This window comes from Siniperca chuatsi, linkage group LG5 (genome assembly GCF_020085105.1).
Source record: "Siniperca chuatsi isolate FFG_IHB_CAS linkage group LG5, ASM2008510v1, whole genome shotgun sequence".
NCBI lineage: Eukaryota > Metazoa > Chordata > Actinopteri > Centrarchiformes > Sinipercidae > Siniperca > Siniperca chuatsi.
In genome coordinates, this window is record NC_058046.1 from 16,195,946 (window position 1) to 16,222,196 (window position 26,251).

General features: G+C 40.3%; 4 protein-coding genes across 7 annotated transcripts; 2 read left to right on the plus strand and 2 right to left on the minus strand.

Moving 5' to 3' along the window:
* Nucleotides 1-1,276: 1,276 nt before the first annotated feature.
* On the minus strand, nucleotides 1,277-15,885 carry nol6 (nucleolar protein 6 (RNA-associated)). Its single transcript, XM_044196691.1, has 26 exons — nucleotides 15,719-15,885; nucleotides 15,120-15,338; nucleotides 14,850-14,966; nucleotides 14,531-14,710; nucleotides 14,209-14,377; nucleotides 13,890-14,024; nucleotides 13,573-13,736; nucleotides 13,318-13,438; nucleotides 13,138-13,196; nucleotides 12,916-13,017; nucleotides 12,697-12,812; nucleotides 12,175-12,352; nucleotides 11,813-11,935; nucleotides 11,179-11,327; nucleotides 7,874-7,949; nucleotides 7,342-7,482; nucleotides 7,006-7,123; nucleotides 6,498-6,652; nucleotides 6,197-6,360; nucleotides 5,754-5,906; nucleotides 5,535-5,632; nucleotides 5,258-5,382; nucleotides 2,761-2,850; nucleotides 2,455-2,655; nucleotides 1,786-1,887; nucleotides 1,277-1,599 (listed from the first exon to the last, which is right to left on the minus strand). Exons 1-26 carry the CDS (start codon nucleotides 15,755-15,757, stop codon nucleotides 1,450-1,452), a joined length of 3,444 nt encoding a protein of 1,147 aa, XP_044052626.1. The 5' UTR covers nucleotides 15,758-15,885; the 3' UTR covers nucleotides 1,277-1,449.
* LOC122876399 (E3 SUMO-protein ligase ZBED1-like) lies at nucleotides 7,918-11,185 on the plus strand. 2 transcript variants are annotated; one of them, XM_044196700.1, is made up of 2 exons: nucleotides 7,918-9,684; nucleotides 9,846-11,185. In XM_044196700.1, exons 1-2 carry the CDS (start codon nucleotides 8,185-8,187, stop codon nucleotides 10,392-10,394), a joined length of 2,049 nt encoding a protein of 682 aa, XP_044052635.1. In that variant the 5' UTR covers nucleotides 7,918-8,184; the 3' UTR covers nucleotides 10,395-11,185. The 2 variants fall into 2 exon arrangements, with proteins under 2 accessions (XP_044052635.1, XP_044052636.1); XM_044196701.1 differs by having other exon boundaries at nucleotides 7,956-9,552.
* A 200-nt stretch (nucleotides 15,886-16,085) lies between the features above and the next one.
* Nucleotides 16,086-19,736, minus strand: LOC122876400 (uncharacterized protein C2orf81 homolog). 2 transcript variants are annotated; one of them, XM_044196703.1, is made up of 4 exons: nucleotides 19,621-19,736; nucleotides 18,497-18,743; nucleotides 18,108-18,284; nucleotides 16,086-18,004 (listed from the first exon to the last, which is right to left on the minus strand). In XM_044196703.1, the coding sequence occupies exons 2-4, from the start codon at nucleotides 18,728-18,730 to the stop codon at nucleotides 17,147-17,149; spliced, it is 1,269 nt and encodes a 422-aa protein (XP_044052638.1). In that variant the 5' UTR covers nucleotides 18,731-18,743; nucleotides 19,621-19,736; the 3' UTR covers nucleotides 16,086-17,146. The 2 variants fall into 2 exon arrangements, with proteins under 2 accessions (XP_044052638.1, XP_044052637.1); XM_044196702.1 differs by having other exon boundaries at nucleotides 18,108-18,320.
* Nucleotides 19,652-24,708, plus strand: wdr54 (WD repeat domain 54). 2 transcript variants are annotated; one of them, XM_044196705.1, is made up of 10 exons: nucleotides 19,652-19,740; nucleotides 20,042-20,327; nucleotides 21,798-21,860; nucleotides 22,124-22,190; nucleotides 22,696-22,752; nucleotides 22,838-22,965; nucleotides 23,170-23,270; nucleotides 23,539-23,701; nucleotides 23,956-24,030; nucleotides 24,184-24,708. In XM_044196705.1, exons 2-10 carry the CDS (start codon nucleotides 20,103-20,105, stop codon nucleotides 24,313-24,315), a joined length of 1,011 nt encoding a protein of 336 aa, XP_044052640.1. In that variant the 5' UTR covers nucleotides 19,652-19,740; nucleotides 20,042-20,102; the 3' UTR covers nucleotides 24,316-24,708. The 2 variants fall into 2 exon arrangements, with proteins under 2 accessions (XP_044052640.1, XP_044052639.1); XM_044196704.1 differs by lacking the exon at nucleotides 19,652-19,740 and adding an exon at nucleotides 19,747-19,969.
* Nucleotides 24,709-26,251: the final 1,543 nt, after the last annotated feature.

Here is a 26,251-nt window from a genome sequence, read left to right on the forward strand (position 1 = left end):
CTTCTAAAATGTTTTTCAGATTTGTGGTGTTTAAATGAAAAGTAAACTTATATTTTTTAAACTTAAGTTATAAGTACAGATTCTGATCTGTTAATATGAGTTCCAGGCTTAATGTATAGTAGGCATTAGCACACATGAAATACAGCTTACTCTGTTTATTCTTAATCTAAGAACCATGATTTTGTGCGCTGAAACCTTTTGTTTGGAACAGTTCATCCCTTCTTTTTGATGATTATGGACCTAATGGAGATGCTAATGTCTGGTCCCTCTTCCTTAGCCTGAAATCTATGATCAGATTGACACTAGGCAAGTTAGAACCAGTTAGTGCTGCACAGCAATGCTTACATAATGTAACTGTGTATTTTACTGTATGTCTAGTGTTGTCTTTCTGCATTCATTTCAAGGGGCTATGAGAGTGAGTTATGACCTCCTGTGTAATGTTTTCATGATTAGAGATAATTATTTTACTTATGACTTAAGGCTGTGGCTGTAAGCCCCTTTCATACATTTCCTAGAAATGAGAAGCAGAAGGACAATCCCTTTCCTTGAATATTTCAAAAGCAAACTGTCAAAGGGTGTCTGAAACTAACATTTCCAGTTCACTGGCATGTCTGTGCTTGTTGATCAACTCCCTGTACTTTGTATAACTGACAGTTCTGCTTTTTGTTTTGGAAAAAGTGTAAAGAACGTCACAGTTGCATTGCATCTCTGCATCAATGGCAATGATGAAGAACAACCACAGCAACCTTAGTGTCCTGCTTTGTTACAGTTCTTAAAATGGATACAAATATTTACACAAAACTGTAACAGAGCTGCAACCAGTTGTTACTTTAATTATTAACCTTGTTTTCTTGATTAATCATTTGGTTTCTCATCAGAAAATGGTGAAAATGCCCATTACAATTTCCCAGATCTTAAGCTGATGGAATAAAATTGCTTGTTTTGTCCAACCAACAGTCCAAACGTAAAGATATTCAGTTTACTACCATAAAAAAGCAGCAAATATTCACATTTGAAAAGCTGGTGCCAGTAAGTCTTTATCAGTTTTGTTTGAAAAATGACAATTATCAAAATTGTTGCTGATGAATTTTCTGTTGTTCGACTGATCAGTTAATCGACTAATCATTTCAGCTCTACTGGAACAAAACTGATTTAGAATTCACAAGCTGATTTGTAAATGTACATTAGCAGTCCCATTCAAAAAAAAAAATCTACTAATCATTTCCTCTTTACAATTTTCAAAGACTGATAGGCAGGCAAAGAAATCAAATATAAATCAAAAGAGTAGATATGTATTTATTAGACGTGATACAGCTTCACCAAAACAAAGATGTGGCTGGTCTTTAAACAGCAAAGATGTCCAAAATTCATTCATGTTTCCATTGTTCTGTTCAAATGTTAAACTATAATGTGCCTGGTGAAAGTGGTATGTGTGTACATCTGTCTAGTCTAAAATGACCATTTTTCAGTCCTGGCTTCCACTGATTTGACCAAGCCCTTTCCCATGACCCGGAAGTCCTCCATTATTGCTTCCACATTGGGAACGGTATTTGCTTCCTCCCCAGTCACCTCCACGCTCCGAGCAGACACCTGCGACGTCTGTGATGTTGGATGAAGGAAAAAGTAAAACATCAGGTCAGAGTGGTGGATGTTGGCATGTGAGTGAAATGAGGAGGATGGAGGTGAAGGAGACACATGATACAACAAAGCAAGATGTTAGCAGTCCAAAAGGCTTTTCTCCTATATTAATGCTTTTAGATAGAGGACAAGTGACATAGGCCTTACCTTAAAGGGCATTGGGATGAAGGCCTTTGGCTTCCATAAAATTGCGATCACTGTTCCACCATAGGGATCACAAAAGAAGAGGGCTAGGTCTCCAAATGCCTCCTAAAAATAAATTTGTTTAGTTAAGTTCAGGACACAAAGTGACAGAATCCATTTTTGTTGCAGTACTCTTGGCCAAAAGCAAAGCCTATAAATACGATATGGCATCAGTGGAATTTCTTTTTCAAAGCAAAACTATACCAAGGTGGCTTAATAACAAGTGAAGACCTGACCCTGGCTGAGAAACACTCAACATATGAGTTATGTGCACAAGGGTGTATGGGAAAGCTGAAGAACATGGACAATATAAAGTTAACTGAAGTAGAAAAGTTCAGAGAAATGTCAACATTAATTCTAAGAAAACTACATGATAGAGATCAGACCTGGATGTTGTCGCTTTGTGAACAATGCAAGTACAGCCTAGTTTCACTGGGTATTTCTCGTCTGTGTAATTCATTTTTATTGTCAGGAAGCTGCTGGACGTCACATAGAATATACTTCTGGCCTGAACAGCCCAACTGGAACTTACATGCGTAAATCCTGCTACACAGCTTTCCTCACATCCTGTGCCAACAAGGCGTTATTAACATCACATTTTACTTTTAACGTCTCTAAACAGACAAGACTCACTCTGAGCTCTGCCAGGTAGAGGGACACAGGGTTGTAGTCGATGACAGGCAGGACCCCTCCAGACTGGGCCACACTTCCAGTCATGACACCCCTACTGAAGGTGACAGTGGGAGGGTCCACTGCTTGGCCGAGCAGGGGAACCTGCTTGGGGTTCAAGTGAATCAACACATCGTAGGCATCCAGAGGAGGGCGCATGACCACCTACACAAACACAGATGAGTGCATCACAAGGCTGAAATATTAAATCATAATTCAATGACAATGGAGTGGTGAGTAAATGAGAGCTTTCAAGTGCTTTTTACCAACCCTGACATCTTGTATCTGGCTGCCGTCCATCAGCTGATGTTCCAGTACCTTAAGACTCTCTGCAGCCACCATCACCACACGCTGCAGCATCTAAAGACACGCAACAAAAATACAACATTTGATGGTTAAACACTGTAGCTTTGGAGATTCTGAAGCGTTTCCACTGAAAATATTCTGATATCCCATATATTATTTAGACCACTATTGTGGTTTTACAGCTATTAATTAGTACCGCAATATAACCAATTTCCCATAACACATGAAATATAACCAACAATTCCAGACACAAAAAGGCAATAACAACATGAATAACGTTGTATAGAGCAATATCCAGCAATTGTTGGAAGAGTATTTCAAGGATCCCGCCTACTGTACTTGTTTAAACCCATCTGATGAAAAGCACACCCTTCTGTGTTTTGCAGTGCAAAGGCTCACTTACACAGGTAGTATGAGGTAATATGTCTGTAATTATGAGCTAATATCATGAGAATTATTAAAGGAGGTAACTGAACGTGTGTTCTGAGCTAAACTGATACTGGCAAACCACACACACTCTGTTATTTAGTCTTTTTGTCTTATTTGGGATCACCTCTTCTATGGTTTAAAATTACATAAGTAGAGGACATGACAAGCTTCGACCTTTGACTTTTTTCCCCTTCTCCGTGCACCTTGGAAGTAGGTGAAGTTGTGCCAGAAACACCTACTCAACACCGCTTCATTTTAAGAATGTAAAATCACTGCTTGAAGTTGTCCCATAAATGTACTTTACATCACATTATCATCCTATATGTACCATTATGTGCTAATGTTTTCTGTTTTGTGCCCTTGGGCTTTTGTTAAGGTACTTTAAATAGTTAAAGTGACTTTCTTCCTACTGAAAGGTTCTCCTCAGACCCTTTCAGTATTCCTCATTAGGTCAGCGTTTTGACCTAATGATGAATACTCTTTCCTCCAAGTACAATAGTTTTTGTTTTTTGACTACTATTAGACAGATGAACCAGATTATAACCCATGATCATTCATCAGGAACATGTGCAATGTAATTCAAACCAACTTGAAATCTCTTTCTGGTTCAGTTATAAATCATGATATGTGCAAAGCTAATTAACATTTCAGAGGCCGTGGTTGTGTAGGTATTTTGTTGATGGAAAGCATCTTGAGTATTCAGAAAGAAACTCAAATATTCATTCTGTTAACTGATTCACTCCATCACAATCTGCTCCCTAGTGGTCATTCAGAGGCATTGAAACAACTACAAACACTGAACCAGGATCATTAAATCACCTCAGCTATTTGTTTTGAAACACCTTTTCAGTTTTTGGAAGTCGGTGAAGGTGGGCATGTGAATTCAACAAGAAACTGATAACTGCAACCTGAGCAAACAAAATAAGGTAAAATGGAAATCATCCTAAACATTGTGATTAGGCATGGTGAATTAAGCCCACAATGATGTCTCTGTCACGACGTCACAGAGCACAAAGTTCCTGTACTCCGCCACCGTTATAAAGCAGGATGCTGGGAGAGGCTCAGTGTTAATGTTGGGCTTGTAGGGAGAGTGAGGTGGGTGAGCACAGGAAGCTTATCTGGGTCAGCGACGCACCATGGGAAGCTGGTGCGTGTACCTTTTCTGTACACTACTGTGTGCCGGTGGACTCTTTCCTAGCTACGGCCACATCCAAACAGAGGAATACAAAACTAAATATTTAACTTATTTCACTACGACAGAGGACAGCAATCAAAAGCAACTGGTGAGCTACACCTGATAGTCTAGATAGATAAGTTTTGAAGGCTGTTGATATTATTATTGATGTAAAAATTCTTCTCAGATGGAAATGCTTCAGAATGTTGTTATTATTATATTATTTGATATTCTGGTGGTATTTAATGTTTATTAAAGTAATACATACCATTTCTGCATTTCCAGATCAGTAATTTACATGACGTTTTGGAAAGACTTCAGAACAATCAATTTCCTGCCCTAAGAAAAAAGCATAGCTATCTGCCTGTGGTATGTAAAGCAACAACTCAGTCCATCTGGAATTCTCAATTTCTAAACTCAATCTAGAGCAATATGTTTATTATCTTTCAAGAGAGATTTACTGCTCACTTATGAACAATAAATCATTAATCAATATCTTACTTTAATTTGGTTTCATATCTTTTCAGTGTGATCCAGGAGACCAGTGTGCACTAAGGAAAGGCTCCAGGATTGGGAAACTATGTGACTGCTCTCTGCCGAGAACATGCAACTCTTTTCTGCACCGTTGTTTGTGATTCTCTCTGTCTGTTACAAGTCTTACAAACAAAAAAAAACAAAACAAAAAAACACTATAAATAACTTAAGATTTAATTAATGGCATAGTTCTCAGGTATTCCATTTTGTCTTTTTTTTCCTCTTTACAGACCAACTGTAATATTCACTAATTTTTAAAATCTGTATTGAGTGCAAAATCTATTAAATGTGTTGTGTAAGTTGTGTACTCGTGTGTCCACTGACCTGTACACTAGGTGCTCGCTTGGTCCACATAGATAGTTTTTTGTCTTTAGGCGTAGCTATAAACATGACAGGCAGCGACTCCCTGGAGGCCATGAAGTCATTCTTGATCTCTGTGTAGTCGGCGGCTGCACGTGACAGGGAGGTGAATAACAATTAGACTTGGCGTTGAAACAGCAATGCATACGAGCAGGATGTTAACGTATGTCGGTGTGTAAATACAAAGAGGTCAGAGGGGATTTGTTTGTGTGACACAGAGGGAAAAGGTGTGTGTGCTTGCCTGTGAGCTGGTTGTTGAGGTTTACTACCAGCGGGTTGTTCCTCCAGTCAAAGGAGGAGAGCAGATGAAGGAAACGAAGGAAGCCGACCTGAGGAGAACTGAGGAAGACAGAGAAATTCATTCACATGACCTACTGAATGAACAAAGTGAAGAAAAAAAATTCCACAAATGAGACTGATGAGATGGACAGATTATTTAAAAAGTACAAGTGGTAGTTACCCAGGAGGAGTAAAGGGTGCAGGCTGCAGGAAAAGCGACGCCACCAGCAGGTCTGCTGTGTCCTCTGTCACGTCGTGACTGAAGAGCTGGGCCCCCAGCCAGCGTTTGGCTAGGCGACACACTGCCCCAAAACATGGGTGCTGCTGCTGGAGCCTACCAACAACAAGATGAAATGTATAAGACAGAGCAAAATAGTGAGGAAATGGTGCACGCAGGGCAAGCTAAATAATGAAGAAACAGGAAAGAGACGAAAATAAGTTGACAGGAAGGAAGAAAAGAAAAGTGGGACAAAATTTGAAGAAAGTGAAAACACATAATCAAAAAATAACAACTGTCTAATGTTTATAACAGCAATGTGTAGGGTTGAGGACTGAGGCAACCAAAAGAAACCCTACAATCCTGCTTTCTCACACAAACACACAGTGTTACGGTTTGAATTTTACCCATGCAAAGTGCTGGTAAGTAGAGGAATGTGAATGGTGGCCATCTCCAGAGCCTGAGCCTCCTCGTTGTCCCTTACAACCAGCATCCCCTCTGCATTCACACTCTCCCTCAGCACCTTAGGCTCACGATGGTACGCCACCTGGATGCGGAACACCAAGCCATCCTGGATACATAAACAAAGTGTTAGAAAAACAGCATAAATAATTAGATTACAAAAAAATAAAAAATGTTTTACATTACCTTTATCGCAGTAATGTTTACAAATGAGTGTACAACATGTACAAAAACTCAAAAATATACCTTCCAGACATCCAGGTGTGTGGGGCAGGGCCTGCACGTATAATTATGGTGCTTCTTGAGTAATGCTCCCAGGCGGATGTGGAAAGCAGCTCTGATATGGCGGATGGCGAGACGGTCGTGAGGCCACTTTCCACTGCCCTCCATGTGACAGATCACTGCAATAAGAGGGTTACCAATAAATTGATATATGAGTTTGTATAGCTAAATGTCTGTGGTTAAGTGACTGTAATTTTCCTGCTTTGAACACATAGGTTGTAACTCAGTTATTTAACAATTTAGCTTGTCATCATCACAGTGTGTAAAATCAAAATTACAGGGAACACACATGTAGCCACCCAAGGAAAAGTGAAATCGAGTGAAGTTATGTTTCAGTGAGAGTGAAAATTCATAAAACATTTTCTATGGTACACAGTGCAGAATTACTTAAGTCTAGATGTATAGTAGTTCTCAACAGATTAAACAAGAGTTAACAACTTCTTATTTAGTTGGTGGTGGATCAAACACTAACCTGTGATAGGGGTGATATAAGCAGGGCAGGGTTTGCCTTCCTTTGGCACCAATGATCTGGAAGTATTTTCTCTGTCAAAGAAGGAATAGTCCAGCTTCAGTGGAAGAGGGGGGAAGACCTGCAAGGCACAGCTGAAATGTCAGAACTGTCATGAAGCCAAAATTTCTCAATTTATAATTTATATATGTAACTGCAGCTATCAATAACTCAAAAAAAGCTCATTGAACTGGAGTTGCATTGCGGTGGTGTTTAAAATTATGCTAAATTACTTGTAACTACCACTACTTACCAATGCATTAATGAGAGCAGTTCCCTGATAAGAAAAAGAGGCTTTACCTGTGTGTATCTGAGTGCAGGGTGGGCTCCTTGCACTGCTGTGATGGAGAGAGGCAGACCTTCCAGCCGCCACAGTTTTCTACTCAGGTCATCATAGGACTGAACCACAAGTAAACTCTCCTCCTCTCCAGTACTAGGCACCTGAAGAGCATAATACACATCAAACACATACGTTATTTTAGAGTATATTTATTTAGTGATGAAACAGCAACACTGACACCCACTTCTGGTAGTCTACACCATTTCTTATATGAAACAACAAGCAATAATATAAACATTACAGAAATTAAGGCAATAAAAAAAATTAATTAATTATGCTGTTGATTAAAAGGTCTATTCCAACAGGAACACAAAAAAAACACAGAAAATAAGATAAATTAGTAATAATTATTGTAAGGTTAAACAAAGTGCAAGAATACTCACACAACATAAAAAAACAATAGTTGTTTTTAATTAATCTCGTCGACTTTATTTTGAATTTGATATATATTAAAAACAAATCAAATTTCAATAGCAACGATTTGGTATTTACCTCACTTCGCGTTTTGATGACGTCATCCACCATCGCCCCCACATATCGTATACAGGACTCGGGGATATCTGCATGCCTGTTGGATAATAAATTATATTATTTTCTTTATGAAAACGAGGCTTCAACAAAATCATACCTACACTGGCCTCACTGTTACTTTCTGTTTGGGCATATGCCGAAGTGAAACAGGTCACAAACTGTTTATTACCCCAAAGACCTATTTTTGCCATGACAGTCGGTGCTAACATTAGCTAGCTTGCTAAACTACCGTAAAAAAAATTCGGATAAGACATTTGCCAGCTGCACAAAACATGAAGCGTACGGGGAGGCGACGGAGCTCTGTGTGGGACTGCTTTGAACAAGTAGGGAACTTCGTCCGCTGCATGAAATGTGACGCTACTTTGAAGTACTGCGGCGGAGCCACCAGCTCCATGATGAACCACATGAGTAGGCATCATCCGTCCACGACGCCGCTAGACGAAGACGAGAAACCGGTGATTTGTACAGTTCAGTGCATCGAGGAAGAGAGTGCCGCTAATTCGGACATCATGCAGGTTGCTATCATGTCTCCCAACATGAGCTTGACTAACAACCCCACCGAGCGTGACTACGGAGAGAGGAAGCGCCTGAAGCGGAGCTCTGTTTGGGACATTTTCATCAAAGTGGACGACGAGGTACACTGCACGATGTGCGACACAAAGCTGAAATACAGGAGCAGCACCACCAGCATGATGTATCACATTAAAAACAAGCACACGGACACTATGCCTAATGATGGTGTGTCGCTGGCAACACATACAGAGGTGACTGAACTTATCTCCAGAATGATAGAGAAGGACATGCTTCCCATCAATATAGTTAATGGTGAGGGTTTTCGTGAGCTACTTGCATACACTGTGCATAATTATAAAATCCCATCTGCTGGCGATATTACACGCCTTATTGAAGGCCACTTCCATGAAAAGGTGGAGGAGCTTGTAGTGCAGCTGGGTAGAGTGGAGAAAGTGGCCCTCACTGCTGACTTCTGGACAGCCCTCCCATTTCAGAGGTACATTACAGTTTTCTGTTCATTCATAACAGAAGACTGGCAGGGGAGGTCAGCTGTGCTGCAGACACACAAGCTATCATCAGACAGTCACACTACTAGAGACACTGTCACAGAGAGGCTTCTAAACACTGTGCAGACCTGGGGTATTGCTGGGAAAGTGACTGCATGTGTTCATAACAACACACAGGACATCTTGTCAGCCCATTCGTGCGCCCATGTCACCTGGGACTATGCCACTTGCTTTGCCACTACATTGCAGCTCGCAGTCAGTGATGGGCTGAGTGACGATCTAGTCCGCATCATTGTTGCTGCAGGGAAAGTAGTCAAGCACTTCAATCACAACTTGCTGGCAAGTGAGGCCTTGGAGCAGAAGCAAGTTCAGATGTGCCTGCCACAGCACAAGCTTATCCAGTCGAAGAAAGCTAGATGGGACACGATCTGTGATATGTTTGAACGGTTGCTTGAGCAACGGTGGGCAATTAAAGCTGTGCTCTCTGATCGCACAATCACCCACCGACAGGAAGCTCACATCCTTGAGATTGAAGATGATTACTGGCAAATAATTGAGAATTTCACACCCGTTCTGGCAACGCTGAAATGGGCGACAACAGTCATATCTGCTGAGACAGAGGTATCCATTTCAAACATCTATCCAATCACGTTCAGCCTCATTCAGACCCACCTTGTGCCAAAAGAGAATGATGTTGAACAAGTCTCTGAGTTCAAGCTGAAAGTTCAGAAGTCACTTAGAAATCACATGGAGGTAGGCATAAACTAATGCTGACTATCAATTTGTGCATATTGTATATTTGGCAATGATTTTAGTAGAATAAGTGCTGACAAACAACATGGTAATAAAGATAAATAATCTGCATCCCCTTTACATAATTCTTTATCAATGTTATTTCATTTTACTGTTCACAGATTGACTCTAATGACCTAGCCTCCAAACCAGCTCTGATTGCCTCGATGCTGGACCCTCGTCACAAACATCTCAGCTTCCTGACGCCAACGGGGAGACTGGCTGCAAAGGTTAAACTGCATGAACTGGTTTCAAAATTAGATGTGATAACTACTACTGTGGGCCCAAAGGATGAACAGCAGGAGACCCTGGTCACACCTGATATTAGCCAGGTGGCTATGCCATCACAAATGAGAAGTGACACCAAAAACACCATGATGTTGCTCCTAGGAGACAACTACAGTTCCTCCTATGCCACGGACTCTGAAGCTCAGGTAGATTACTATTTGAGAGACATTGCTCCCTCATTGGACATAAACCCTCTTGACTGGTGGAGGGTAAATGGACCAAGATTCCCCAAACTGGCGACTCTGGCGAGACACTATTTGTGTGTACCTGGGGTATCACTGCCATCTTTATTGTCAGAGGCTGGACAAACATATGCAACAATGCGTACAAGACTGAGCCCAGAGCATGTTGACATGATGATCTTTGTAAACAGAAATGCATAACTTGCATTATCCTACATGATGGAGATGTACACTGACTTTCTATACTAATAATAGAGTAAGGTTACTGTAGGGCAGTGGGGGACAAGAGGCGGCGTGTGCAAGTTAGGTAGACGCCTTGATTGGATGTCAGGGAGGATGAGGAGATGGCAGGGCTATTAAGACAGCAGGTACTCTCCCACTGTTGAAATGCTGTGTATGCTGGGGCTAATAATGCTACAAAAACCTTTTTTTTCCCCAGTCAACAAAGTTAGAAATTTCCCTCAGCAGCTGCTGTGAGCTGAGCTGCAGTCAAATACTTAACTATACCTTAATGTAGTTCCCAACATTAAAACCCAGTGATTTGTCTTATCACCTCACTTGACTTGATGGCTGACATTCCTGGCTTAAAACAGTGGGTAGTGAGCCAGTGGTAAAATTATGTCAGCAATATCTGAATAAACACATGGGGGCTACAAATCCTTGGTATTCAACATCAAACATCAGGCATACCAAGCATCTATTGCAGGCTGCTAACAGTGTTTCAAGCTGCAATCTTTCATATGCCTCATTTACCTTAACACAGGTATTATGTTTTGTATATGGTGGTTATGGACACATATTTTGAATAGATTTCAAAATACAGAAGAAGAAAAATCAGTGTTTTGTTACCTTTATAGCATACTGAGTATTTGTATTGTCATTACAGCTAGACACTAACTGACCAAACTAACCACTGTATTATTACCAGTATCATTGTGATGTCTGTTGTGTCTCTCAATATGCTATTCCAAGATAAAATACATACAGCTGTAGCAGGTGTGTGATGATCTGTCTGGGGACCAGTTGTTTTTGGCACATGCTCTCTCCATCCCACAGCACAGCCTCAGTGATGGCACCATCCTGGAAGCGACGCAGCTCGGAGCGAGAACCCCACAGCTGACGAAACTCAGCTGCCTAGCAGAAGAACACCGCTGTTGTTAATAATGAATCAATGCAAAAGCATGGTAACACATACATGAAAACAAGTCTACAAAAAAGGTTTAAAAAACAAGTACAAATACTGTCATGTGACCGGATTGTCTCTTAAATGCTACAAGAAAAGCTTTTTGAAAGTGCAAATGCTAGCCCTACCAGAAATGAAAGCAAGTTGTGTCCATAAATGCTACTTTTGGTTAAATTATTACAATAGTATTAGATTCTTAAAAATATTTACAGCCATACTCAGTTAAAAATGCACACCGAGTACAGAGCAGTTCATTCTCAAGATGAGAAAAGAATGAGCCTGTGTGAAAATTTTACACCAAATACACAAAATTCACACAATTTTCCACTAATAAAATACACTGTATGGTAAGTACATTGGTGCATTGAGTAGATATTAAAATAAAAATAAGAAATAAAACACTGCGCACGCAGAAAAGGGACACAGGTGAGGTTACCTTGGGGCTGTCTGCAGGTGGGCCTCTTTCAAGGACTGAGGCTGCCAGCTCCGGCCTTAAGAGCAAACCAAAAGAGAGAGGAGGCTGGGCTTTGTGTTTTGGGGCTTCACTCTCCACAGACCACTGAAAAAACAAAAATGAAGTATGTTCAACAAATTTTGTGATTCAAAGATTGTAAATCATATTTACGTGTGTGTATTTTTGACTCATTGCTTTATAAGACACTTTAAAACTGGTTTGAGTCAAAAATGTACTATTATAGTATTAGTGCTGAAGCAAAAAAAAAAATCAGTCAGCCCGTTCTGCCAGTTGAGTAAGCCAGATGTGGACGACTGTAACCCCTGAATATAAATGTTTCCCACCTCAGGGTCAGGAGAGAGGGAGTGGGTGAGGAGACGGATCCTTTGGCCCAGTCCTCGCTGAAGCAGTGACAGAATAAAAGGGAGCGCAGTGTGGACATAATTTCCACTGTGGTCCATCAGCTCACTGAGGAGATTCAGTTTCTTACAGCTGGACTGAAGCTTCACCAGCTCACATAACCTGAATGGGAGATGAAAAGCACAAAGCAGAAGACCTGAGAGGATGACAATGGGAAGTCAAACAGAATGTAAATGAGTTCTGCTCTGAACTCTGAAACTAACTCTTGTGATGTCAGCTAGCAGTAGGTTGTTTTTTCCAGTACTGTCTTTATTAACTGACATTAAGGACCCTGACAATGAAGCTATCTTTAGAAGGAATCTGTAAAAGGAGAAGTTAACACATGTCATAAACAATGGAAAAATTTGTGTTGAAGAGGAGGTGTAAAACTAAGCTGCTTATGAAGTAAACAAAACAGACTGGGTGCAATTCGTTTTTGTTGCTTTATCTGATAAATAGAGCCATACTGGAATACTTGGTCGCTTGTCCTTATCATGGTTTTGGGGGTCATGAGGAGGCTGTGGAATCCATCCACTGTAGGGTTGTCCCAGAACTGCATCGACACAGAAGCCTCATGCTGAAGCTGAGAACCAATTTGAAAATGGTCAAAACCTGTTGCTTAATCTCACCAGTGAAAATGTGTTAATTATGTTGTTTGAACACACAATTGTTTTTACACTATTTACCTGTTTGTAGGTACAAGCGGTCACGTCAGCGCACATGTTGAGATGTCCTGAAGGGTCGACAAACACGACCTGGAAAGCATTGTGGAACTCTGCAAGAGATGGCTGCAGGGAAAAGAAAAAAATGAAAGAGGGGGCATTAATGATAAATTTAGGAGTTAAACCAAAGTGTGAATAAACCACACGCACAGGTTTCAAGTTTTAAATTTAAGCTCGACCACTCACAGCTGTAGAGTCAGGATCTTTGGCAAGGCTTATTCCATTCACTGTCAGGTCTGCGGATGCTGAGGGTTAGAACGAGAGGTGGGTAAGTTGCAAGATATTCAACTACCGTATATCATGTTGTGTATCATATTCCCCTCATAAAAAAAATTGCAGTTTAGCAGATTTGAAAAATGTTCTTACCCAGGAAGTTCAAGCTGTTTCGAAGCAGCTGATAGGCTGTCATGGTGTTGCTGATTCTGTGAGTGGTCAGCAGATAAGTCAACAGCATTGAAGCCAGGAAGCCATTAAAACAACCAGTGCCCTATAAGACATCGAGAGAGCAATACAGAGGTGAGGTGAGATATACAGTGTCAGAAGACTAGTAAATAAATACAATGTAAAAAGAAGGAAGTAAGCTCTCTGCAACAAATAAAAGAGCCACTGCAAGCCACCTACCTGGTCGAGCTCTCTTTGACGAAGCCAGACTTTGAGCAAAGCCACCCCATCAGCAAAAGCTGAGCACTGGGAGCTGACAGCAGAAAGAAACTGGAGGTGAGCCCTGGGCAGTAAATCCCCCAGAACAGAGCTATTGTAATGCGGAGTGGGAGGTTCGCTGCTCTCTGTAACAGACAAACACGAAAAGAAATTGGTCTTGATGATATTGAACTGTTGCTGAAAAACAATGTGGTCCTGAATATACATATGATCATTGTGATAAGAGCATTGTGATGGATAATATTTGAAGAACTAGCCGTATAAATTAACAATCTTACCAGACTGGGAGGTCTGCAATCCTGTGTACCACTCAGTCCGGATATTATTCCTCTGGGGGTGGAAACGGCTGGGCTTGAAGAATCCAGGAGGCGGACAGGCATGAACGCGTACGGTGAAACTGGAAGAGTCTTTACCTGAAAGATGGGACACCACAACAGATCTTATCTCACAATCATAACCTAAGAAAATACTGTTTAATATGCATTTGCAAAGAAACTAAATTGCTGGTTAAATCCATACCATCAAAACTAAATACAATGCTCTTGAAGGTTGTTAGTATTTTATACAATATGCTGGGAATTAAATAAAGTTAAATACCCGGAGGGGTCAGCAGCAGAACGGGCCTGAGTCGATTCCCATGGAGACAAGAATAACGCATGGTTCCAATGTCAGAGGAGGATGTGAGATACTGGGCCAGGCCTGCCAGGTAGAGAGCCCTTTTCCTTGGATACCTCTGATTCACGACATCCTTTGGGTGTAGGACATCCTAATAACAGAAAGATGAGACACCTGAGTATCCTATAATCTAATGTCTGTATTGTCATATTGCATTCAGTACATGATGATAGCTCTCAAGGCTTCAAGTGATGTAATGAAATACATTTTTTTTCTTTTAAAAAAAAAGGAGCAGGTGACTTACAGCTGGGATTGTGACAGCCAGGTCCACCATGATGCGTGGTTTGGTGCAGGTGCCCAGGGGGTAGCTGCCAATCAGATCAACAGAAGCAGGAGGTGCCATGTGGAACTTGCCTTTTGTTGTTTTGGGCACCAGGAGGAAAGGGACCTTAACTGCACTGGACAGCCATGACAGGTCACTTACCTGAACACATAGAGATAAGATAGAGAGTAAAATATATGGTTACAGGTTTCTGTGTGTGCATTTCTGGAGAGTCGAATGAATGGAACTGAGCCTCTATGCACAATCATGAAGCTTTTCTTACAGTTAAAGTACCACATACCTCAACCTCTGATGAATCTCGCACAGTCTGGAGCAGCTTGGTGACTGTCTGAATGAAGGAATCTATTTGCTGTTTCTTACGCTCACTCAGGGCGACCTCTTTGAGCAGCTCTTCCATCTGTTATTGGTGATAGATTATAGACATTTACAAGGAGTGTGTGAAAGCTTGTGTGGTTATTGTTACTTAAGACATAACCCCATTCCTTTTCCTTCTCCTTGTCTCTGTTCATTCGTCTCTTGCATGTTCCTGTCAGTAAGTCAGAGGTCTCACCTGCATTTTGAGCAGGCTGCAGTGAAACAGGCTTTCTGCCTCTTTCAGCTGGTTTAGCTCCTCTGCTGTAGGAGGTCTGTACAGATCACTTCGGGACAGCTTCACCGGGTGATAGACCACCTCCTCCCCTCCAGCATCTTTAGGTTTGCTCCTTTTGCCCTTAACGGGAGCCTCATCTTCCACCTCCTCCTCCTCATGAGGGGAGTCTGAGGGAATCATCTGTAAAACAAAACAAAAAGTAGCAGCAACAGCAGCTCGGTTTGACTCAACTTTCAACATGTATTATATTACTAGTAAGGAATCAGAATAATCAGGGTATGGTATAAAAACTAAAAAAACTAAAAACTGATATGCTATGTGGGCGTTAATTCTGGTGATTGTCTAACGAGTTTTTCGGTGGTATTACTGATTGTACCTGATATAATTCCGTTTATAGCAATTAGATGCAGCACATTAAGCAAAGTCTTACCAATTTAACGCAACTGTACAGTTGTATGTAAATCACGCAAGCAACACCCCAGTGAGTAAAAATGTCCCGTGTGTTAACCGGTAGTTAGCCACCAAGCAGCTACAGCCATGATAAATGCCGCCAGTCTTACCTCTCCTGGGTCCTCTGCAAGTGTCTGCTTCTTTTTCATGTCTGGTCTGCTTTCAAGGTGGTGATAATTCCGATGTTTTGAAAGTTTTGATCAACACTGCTTTCCCTTCATTTCGCTCTCACATGTGCAACGGGTCAGTTAAACATGCTACCAAGCAAATTATGTTCCTGATTGGTGTAGAAGCTGAGGGGGTGAATGGTGATTGGCTCCTTGCTCGTCGGTTTCAGCAAGATAGGTTGCATGAGCAGTTCCTCAGTTTTAATGCATTCAACCATTGACTGTATATAAAGATGCATTCAGTCAGAAATGCCCACACAGTAAATACACTTGTGTCAAAATCAAGTAAAGATTTCTAAAACAAATTTGATATGATCATATTTATCTGTTTTTATTGCTATTTTTCATTCAAATCACTACACATCTATGGCAGATGTTTGCAGCTGGTACAGATTATTATTGGTGTGCATGATATGTGCATACACTCAGTTGCCAGTTTATTAGGTACACCTAGCTAAAACTAATGCAGCACAACAGTCCTACAATAAACCCTACCTTCATGAAGGTTATAAGAGGTGTTGATTCAACTATGGTCATTTTGGAGGATGTAGTCTGTGGTGCTGTTGAATTGTACTGTGTTATACAGACAGGTGTTTCTGTTATTTATGCTACCCTCATTGATATAAATGGGGTGGACAAAATAATAGAAACACCTCAGTCAGTATAATGCAATACAATTCAACAGCACCACAAACTACAGCCTCCAAAAGGACCATGCAGTGAATCAACAGCTCTCTAAGAGTTTCAACAATAATGGAACATTATAACCTTCATGACGGAGGGATTTATTGCAGGACTGTTGTATTAGACGTCATTAGTTTTAGCTAGATGTACCTATTAAACTGGAAATTGAGTGTACATGAAGACACAGAAAATGAATTAGTATAATATACATACAAACAAAATACACATCCTTATTTCAGTGTTGTAGTTTTTATGAGGTACTTCTATCTATCGATATCTTTGCTATATTTTGTGGGAGGCATTGATAGAACACATAGCTTTCTTATATATATATATATATATATATATATATATATATATATATATATATATATATATATATATATATATATATATATATATATATATATATATATATATATGTACATACTGTAACCATGTATATTGTATTCACAGTTTATCAGGTACTATTTTATATATATATGTATATATATATATATATATAACATATATATTGAGTCAGAATCTTATATTATCTTATAATATATAATCATCTTTCACAACTTAGCCTATAGCAGAGATTATATGACCTGTTCTTGTATTAAAAGGATCTTTTTGTTTCATTAACGTATAGCTCATTCTGCTGTAAATATAGCCACAGACATGTATTATCACTAAATTTTATAATCAGTTGTCCCATTTCTTGGACTGAAACAATGGGGTGATTCGAGGTGGTGGACCTGTGGTAACCTGATCAACTGAAAACAGTGGCATAGCTGCATCACTTCGTATCAGCCTCAGCTTGGTAGACTGGGCAGGAGGGTTAAATTGGAGAGGATTCATTTCAACTGCCTGGGGATCCAGGAGAGAAACACCCTCGGTCAAAGCCATTGTGTCCAGCCTCACAGGCCCAGAGGACAACATCCCTTCCTTTCTATGTCTAGAGGGAGACAATTTCTTCAGCCAGACATCTGCCTCATTTCTCCTCTGAAACTTTGCTGGCTGATCCTTGGAGCTGGTTAATGGCTTCAGCGAGGTTACAGTCCACTCAGTTTGCTGCTTGTTACATCTTGGTTCTAGTTTGGATAGTCCACTTGGTTTCTTGGAGTTGGGTTTTGTGTAGTTGTTATCCAGGATCTCATACTGAGGAAAGATACAGTGTTGAGGCAGGCAGGAGTGATCAAGCCTTGGTATGGGTTGGTAGTCCTTATGCTGATATAATGATCCAGTCCTATGGTTATAAACAGAATGTGTCCTATTTTTACCCTCTACTTTCACATCCTTTTTTTCCACTGAACAGGACAGGGACGGCAGTAATTTGCCTGGAACAGGCTTGGGAGGTAAATTAACCTGCTGCTTTTTCCTTTGATCAACTTTTGGTGGGGAGCGAGGACAAAGCACTTTATTGTGCTTGTCAGCGACAGGCCTCCAGGAACTTATTTCCTTTTCAGATTGCTTTGGAGAGCTGTTTGTTTGGGCCACAACGTTACATTGCTGGTTGACTCTTGGCTCTGTTTGTGCTGGGACCTGGTTAATGTCAGCCTCCTGTTAGAAACAAATATAAAGATAAAGATATACTGTAGATATGGATACACATAACCTCTCGAGAAGACTTGCAGTAGAGACGTATAGGTAGGTATAAGAGTACCTGTTGTGAGGCGGGGTGAGGTCGAGGGGTATCGTTTACAACAGGCATACATCCTTGAGCCCAGGCATTGGAAGTTGCTGGCATAGGCTCTGAGTCTTCTGTTTCAGATGCTTCCTCTGGTCCTTCTCCTTCATCTAGGCACAGGATTTTCTGCTCTAGAATCTGTGTGAGGTAGCTCTTGGCCCAGGATGCGGAGAAAAGTTCTAGCTTTAGCTTAAGGGCAAAGACAGGCAACATCACGGATGTTATATGTACATGTTTTATGTGTAGTTGAAATGAATGAAAGAAAGATAAATAATTGTACTGGTCTCTCCACAAGTGTCAATCAGTACAATGTTCACATTGAAGTGAAATCGAAATAAAAAGCGTATATGCCTTTTCAGTTTTACCTGTCTTTTAATGTACACCTTTAAACAGCCTTCCATGACCTTGCTCAACAGTTCCTCCATGATCTCTCCCACTGTCTCATCTGCATCCTCCTGGGTCAACATGTCCATCCATTGTGCCTGAGTTAAGCGACCAGGGATGATATCTTCCAGGTCCTGCGGTGGAGGTGTGGTCACATGGACAGACGACCTACATCTACGCTTGTCAGCTTGGGACTTGGCTGCAGAGCGTGGCATCTTGGCTCAGAGGCTGGTGTGAAAATGAAACACAAATGACCCTATTCTATTCTATGTGTGAGAGGCACAAACTGGGGCTACGGTCAGCCAGTGTTCTGGTTGGGTTGCAACAGCTATACGTAAATTCATTACTAAGATTGTGTGTAAAGTCCTTCCTAAGTTATCTTCGTAACTAACTACTAACTAACTACTAACTAGTTTCAAACTAATAAATGTACTAAATCGGGTTACACCATTAGAACTTCCAAAATATTTGTTGTGAGCAGTTTTATGTAGGGACTATTTTCTTTCTACCGATAGTTCCTACATGAGCAGTTTTATGTAGGGCCTATTTTCTTTCTACCGATAGTTCCTACATGAAACTGCTCACAACAAGGTCTGTGGAAAACTCGGTAACTCACATCAAAACAATATGTAAAATCAACAGTATTTTTGATTTTGGGGTGAACTGTCCCTTTAAAGGTACGTATACCCGGAGTCTTGCCTATTTCGTCACGATTAGGGAGGGGCGAGAGAATCCTGCTACAAATCCAAACAGACACATAACTACAAGCTAATTTTGAGCAGAAAAAAGCCGTTTTTACTCACAATATATGTTTTGTTGGAAAAATCAACTGTATTAACAACATATGCCAGCAAGAATCTATATGTGTACAGCGCAAAAAATAAAATAAATAAAGTGTGGACTCCTCTTTAAAACTAACTTCACCGCGGTGTTTTGAAACCCAGAGGAAGTCAGACGTGTAGCGTTATCACTTAATTTGAGGTTATTGTACACGGTTAAAATGGCGAGACATATCACCATTCGACCGCAGCATCGCCGTGTACAGGTTAAGTTTTACGAATGATCACTGTTATAACGTTAGGATCTGAAATCTATAAAACCTTACCTTACACTCTTCTTTGTATCCTTTGCTTCATACGATCTACGGTTGCTCAGCAACCGAGCACGCAAGGATGACGTAGAACGTAGAGGTGGCGTTGTCTCTATGGCTGCGGAGGACGCGGAGGTAATCCTGTTGCTAACATGAGCTAGAAAAGTGCTTCGTTCACGTTAACTTTATATGTAATGATCGATCACGACATCGCCAACGGAAGCTAAGCTAATTTTTATTTAATCTGAAGCAAGAGTGTGTGCAATTTGTCACACACGGTTACTTTAACCGTGTCCTCTTTTATTTACGCTGCGTTATTGCAGTTGGCTTCTCGCTAACATACTTAGCTTGCTGCCAAATAACGGTATGTGTTTTTGATGCAATCGCGAATTGAATTTAACCAGACTATTGTAGTGACCTGTATTTTTTCTCTTAGACTGACACCAGACCATCCATTGCCATTTCAACAAACTGCACTGTTAAGAGAAGGCTGCCCGATGTATCACAAAGAAAAAAGCATCCAGATCAAAAACAGCGCGTCGGCGCTGTACAACAACCTCAGCGTGCTGCGCATCGCCCCGCGGCGCCTCACCTACTTCACGGTGGTCCATGCTAATGTTGTCAACATGGTCAGCGCCTCCTGGGACGGCCTCAACTATTCCCACCGTCAGCTGCAGTCCAAGGAGCCCAATGTCGCCACAAGCACATCGCTCATCATGCAGGTCAGGCCACAGTGCAACTTCTGCAGTGTTTTCTTACCACTGCTAGCTATTTTACACAGTGAGAGCTAGTGGGGCAGGATATCAGTGTGGTCTTTGAGGAACGGGTCTCCTACAAGATCGGAAAAGTAGGTGCAGACGGAATGCATTAGGACAGTGGGCAATTTTTGTTTTGTATAAAAAAACTGTATTTATACAGCACTTCAAAACAAAGTCACAAAGTGCTTTACATGGTAAACCCAGGAGCAAAAACAATTCAGGACTGCAATGAAATACAATCAGGTTATTACAACAATACACAATAAAATGGAACCAAAATACCCAAAAGTAATATAAAAATTGCCAGTTCTGTTTTCCAACTCACTGAATTTGAAATGAATTAATGACTTTGAGGATAAGCTCTGACTCTTTTTAATTTGAGGGTGTCAAAGCAAATGAACAGTGTAGGAATTTTAGCCCCATTTATACACAGTCCCTTAATTTTAGGGATCAGAAAGTAATTGTACAAGTTAACATACATTTAGATAAACCTGTCATACCGTATACAGAATTCATTTAATTCACAAGGTACAAGGTCATTTATTTATCATTTTACAACACAAGGTTGTATAATGAAATTAAAGTTTATAGTCCCTTCATGCTACACACATGAATAAATAAATATTAAAATAGTGTAGCATATAAAATAAATAAAATAAAATAAAACAATATATACAGTATAGCTACATAGCCTACATGTATACAGTACAGGCCGCGGCATCTGCACGCGCAGCCGTTGCCATAGTCAAAATCTTCTGAGCAGTCGATTTGAACAATTTTGGCATAGCCCTTTAAATCAAATCCAATCAGACATCAGTCAGTGATGTTTCAGCAATACAGCCAGAAAAGATAACAGATTAAAATAAAAATGTAGCAAAGTGTGAAGGAGCTACTGGCTGCTGCATCAACATGCGCAGCCGTTTCCATAGCAAGTTGGATTATTTTATGTCAGTTACTGGCTAATGTCTGTGACCCATAGACATCTGCAGACACTTATCTTTCTTAGTGATGCTCTATGAGGGCAAGACTCACCATAAAAACTTTTTGGTTGCCTTGTTTGTATATTTAGGATCATTGCTCTGTTGCAATGTCCAAAAATTGGGGGACTATGTATATAAAGGGCTGCAAATCCTACACTGTTCCCTAGTATGGATGTGAACACCCTCAAACACTTTTAATGTTGATAGTAAGCACAAAATCATAATCATTGTTTAATTTCTGATCCAATATGCTGGAGTACAGTGCTAAAACGATAAAAAATACCATCTCACAAACAGTTTATGATACATTGTGAGCTACCTTCTTTAATAGGTTGCTGGTAAATATAAAATTGTTAATTTTAACATTGTCTTATTTTGTCTTTTGTTCTGTCATACCATATATGCATTTGGCTGTATCCTAAAAATAAAGAAATCCTGTGTTTTCTTGTAACAGGCTGCGTTTTGTGTTCTGCCCTCTCGTGATCTGCTGGTGGTGACCTCTCAGAAAGGCATCCAGGTGAGTTTGTGTGTGTGTCTGCTCTTCTCTGCTGTCATTGGCAGTCGCTACATTTGGAGGAGACACTGCTACTTCTGCTTCTTATGTATACTTATAGTGGCTGTGGTTGTATAATATGATAGTGCAGGGGTTGAGACTGAAGTGTGTCGTTTAGCATCTTTCAAATGTGAACCTAAACAAAAGTATTATTTTGTAGTATTATTGTATGTATTTTTGCAGCCTTTTACCTTACTTACTTACATCACATAAATCCATCGTTTTAGATGTATGAATCTGATGGCTCCATCATGGTGTACTGGCATGCACTGGATACTCCGGAAACACCTACAGGTAAACTTACAAATAAACTGTGGATTTGTTACACATGTAGGCACACAAAGACTGACCTGCCTCACTTATTTGCATGAAAACTTAAATGATTACATATATTATATGATGCAATACAATAAGCTATGATACAGCATACGATACAATAGAATGGAACACAAGAATGCTTTGTTGTTCCTGGAAATGTGTCAGTGCAGTTGATCCATCCTCATAACACAAACATAATTAAAAACATCTGTGGGAGGACCTGATTATTATAATTAAATAAAAGCATCTACGCCTACATTTATATATCTCCACAATCACAAATGGCAGTGAAGACATTGTACACATGAACAATGTTTTCTGCTTTGTCAGGTTTATTCATACATACAGCTGGCTTTATTTGCCACATGTTTATATACAGTATGCATATTTGTGCGTTCACACATTTATGTGTGAGAGAAAAGTATTAATCCAGAGTTTTATTCCAAATGTAGTGCACTCACAGAACTTATTTGTGCCCCAGCTCAGGCCGTGTTTGCTCGAGGGATATCAGCAGTGTGTGAGAATTATATATGTGTGGGTAAGTACTGAGTGAAATATATTTATACTTATATTTAAAATACAGAGTGAAACTCTACAGTTGTACCGTCTCTATCTCTCTCTAGGTGTTTCATCTGGTTCAATTCTAGTATTTGATGTTCCCAGTAAAGGCAGTAATATAACCCTGTCTGAGGTGCTGGAGGAGCATAAGGAGTCCATCACTGACATGGCCTCGGAGTGCTCTGGCAGCCAGGTGTGGCGTGTGTGTGCTTGTTCAGTGTGTGCATTTTACTGTGGTCTGTCTATCTGGACCTTTGTTGAAACAGGATAGCTCTAAATTTTCCATGAATGACAGCCTACCTAAAAAAATACTACTTTATATAATACTTCTAGGAACTGCAACCATTGTATGATTTACATAATCCCTTCCACTTTGTTGCTGCCTCCCTACGCTCAGGAGTGCATAGCTGATCTGGTCACTGCAGATGATGGGGGAAACCTGTGTGTGTGGAAGTCTGGGGAGGAATTTCAGCTGCTCCACAAGATCCCTGGCTTTGAGTAAGAAGTTTGTTGTATTATAATTTTGTCATTTTTGGTCTACAATGGAAATCTGAGCTAAACCTAAAACTCCTCTTCTACTCTTATTTTCCTCTCTCCCTTCTTCATACATTGTTGAATTTATCTACTCTACTTTATTTCCCTTTCCATTGTCCTTTGTTTCTTCTTCATTTCCCCTCCTCACTCTAATCTAATTATCTCATTGTCCATTATCTTTTCCCTTTATTCCCTGATGGCATTGATCATCCATCTTCCTCACTGCTCTCAGTATGAGCTGCTCATCTGTCAAGCTGTGGAAAGGTACAGTGGTGGCAGGTTATGGCACAGGCCAGATCCGTATCTATGAGGCAGTGACGGGAATTCTGCATGCTGAGGTAAACGCCCACGCTCGCTGGATATACTCACTGGACATTGCTCCTTTTTCTGGACTGGTGAGTTGTATAAACCAAATGGATAAGAAAGAATTTTTTTCACCGACAGTTTATTGTGTTGGCATTTATCATTTGAAGTGGCAAACACAGATAACAATAAGAAGGGATTGATAGATGTTCTAGTCAAAGATGACAATTAGTTAAATGATTAAGTTTATTTTGCTCTAAAGCATGTTCAGGTGGTTCTCAATGAATTTTTATGGGCATATTTCATACCACTGGATTTTGTGTGACCATCTGCTTGTGTGCTTTAGCTTCTGTCTGCTGCTGAGGACTCTCTAGTCAGGGTTTGGCACCTGACACTGACCCCAGAGACCAACAGTGTGGAGGTAACTGGTCTTACAACAGAATACAAGGCTTGTTGTCTTAATAAATTGTGCCCCCAGAATTGAGGCACAATTTATGGCGGTTTCCTCCAGGTTAAACTGATATTAGATCATTTTATGAGAACCTGACTTTGTGTTTTCCTCATTTCCTCTTAGATTGTCCATTTGCACAATGAGTGTGTGACGGACACACAAATCTGTGGCGCCAAGTTCTGTGACGGTGATGGTTATGCCTTTGCAGTGACAGGCCATGACCTGAGTGAGATTATTCGCTACACACAGTCGTAGGACTTTGCTTTCAGTGAGGCTAAGTGTATGAATGTGAATTTGGTATATTGGAGTGTTTCTGGAAAGATATGATGACCCAGAGTGAACAGATTCAAAAGTGCCCAGGTAAGGGTCAGGTTGAGATTCTGCAAGGACGGGGGTATTTAACATGATCTTTTATAGGAGAAGCATTGTTTCATGGCATTTCTGCCTCTATATCTACAGAAGTTAGAAGGAGATTAGCATATAGCAAAATAATGCAAAAGTAATGTGTTAAAGTTTCTATAAATATTCTAAATGTATGTGAATGTAGCCTTAAAAGGGGATAAAATATTCTATTATTCTTTCTGACATAATCGAAACATAATTATTGTTTCAAACAACTGTACCAGTAAAAACATTTTTATAAAGAAAGCTATTGTGTCTGGGTTTTAATTGTGAACTTCACAAATACACCAATAGATGGGGCTGTAGGTTAATTATTGTTGAGCAGGGCAATGACAGTGTAGTGCAAACAGAGTTCACAAGTGGGCAGGGTGGAGTTACCTGAAAGGCTTATGGACTGAAGACTATGCGAGAAACCCCACTCTGTGATTGGATACTATGTGCAGAACACAGGACACAAGACACTCATGTCAGCCAGTAAACATGGGCATATTGCAAAGGGAGGTCATAAACGTTTTCATTGTATTGGATAATTTCTTAGATGGCCTCCTATGCATTATCTCTTCTCTTCCAGCCATGTCGACATGTGACAGACTTCAATGTATACTTTTTTATACTTTTATGAATTTATTTTTTATTCTAATTTTCTTTTACAGTACCGTTCATTGTAGTAACCACTCAACGACAAGGTCTTACTATTTCCCAGAAAATGACGTAAAGAACTTGAAAACAAATTCAACCTAACAGATATTGTTTTCTAGGATCTGTTGAGACAAGCTGAAAATGTCTTTACTGAAAACAAATCTTGCCATCTCAGAAAATCTGTTCTTGTTTATCACTGGCCATGTGACTTTTTTTTTTTTAGTGCACATCAGGCAAGCAGGTATTGTAATCCCACCCACCTTATTGTGACAAGATAAGATGAATCAGGTCAGCGAGTAATTGTGTGCTTTTTGTCAGTCTAGGGCTCAACATGTATTAAATCCCAGAGTTCTTGTCTTTTCTGGTTTGCAGTCAACATTGGTCACATAACATCAACTGACAAGACTGTTTTGAACCCACACACATAGCAGGTTATGTAACTTCAATTTGGTAGGTACCAACTGACAGTCATACTGATGGCTGGGTCAAATGTAAAGCATAAACATGCACTACAGTAACATGTATACAAACACACACAGTCTTTTTGGAATCAATAATTTTCAGTATGTCATGTTGTGTCATGCTTTCCTCCAGCTGCCTGGGGTGGGGTGGCTAACTACACTGGCTGGAGAGGGTCAGTGGAGGACTAAGCTGTCAATATGAGGTCCCAAATGACACTAAGATTACATAACCAACTGAAACAGGAGGGAAAGGTTGGTCAAAAGTGATACATGAAATAAGCAAAGGATTGAAAGAGCAGTAGAGGTACAGAGCTGTATAAAAGAGATTGTTAAAGAAAGGGCTGAGAGTAGAAAAGGGGAATATGACATCACTTTTCACAGAAAAACGTGGAGATAAACAACAGCAGTAATTTTTTCCTTGTTAACTAAGTCAATAGTTCTGTGCGACGCTGTAGACACGCACACAGCCCCGGGGCCACTTATGCTGTGTACTGCTACAATACTTGTCAATAGTCGGCTCTTAGTTGTTACACACAGCTGAGCTCACAATGTTGGGGAGATCAGACCTCATCACGAACTGTTGTATGTACGTGCATGTGAGTAAAGTAATAATGGTATTAGAGCAACGTTCTCCTACTCATATTCCCCAGTGGATACCTTAAAATCTTTTATTAATGAGAGTGACAAGA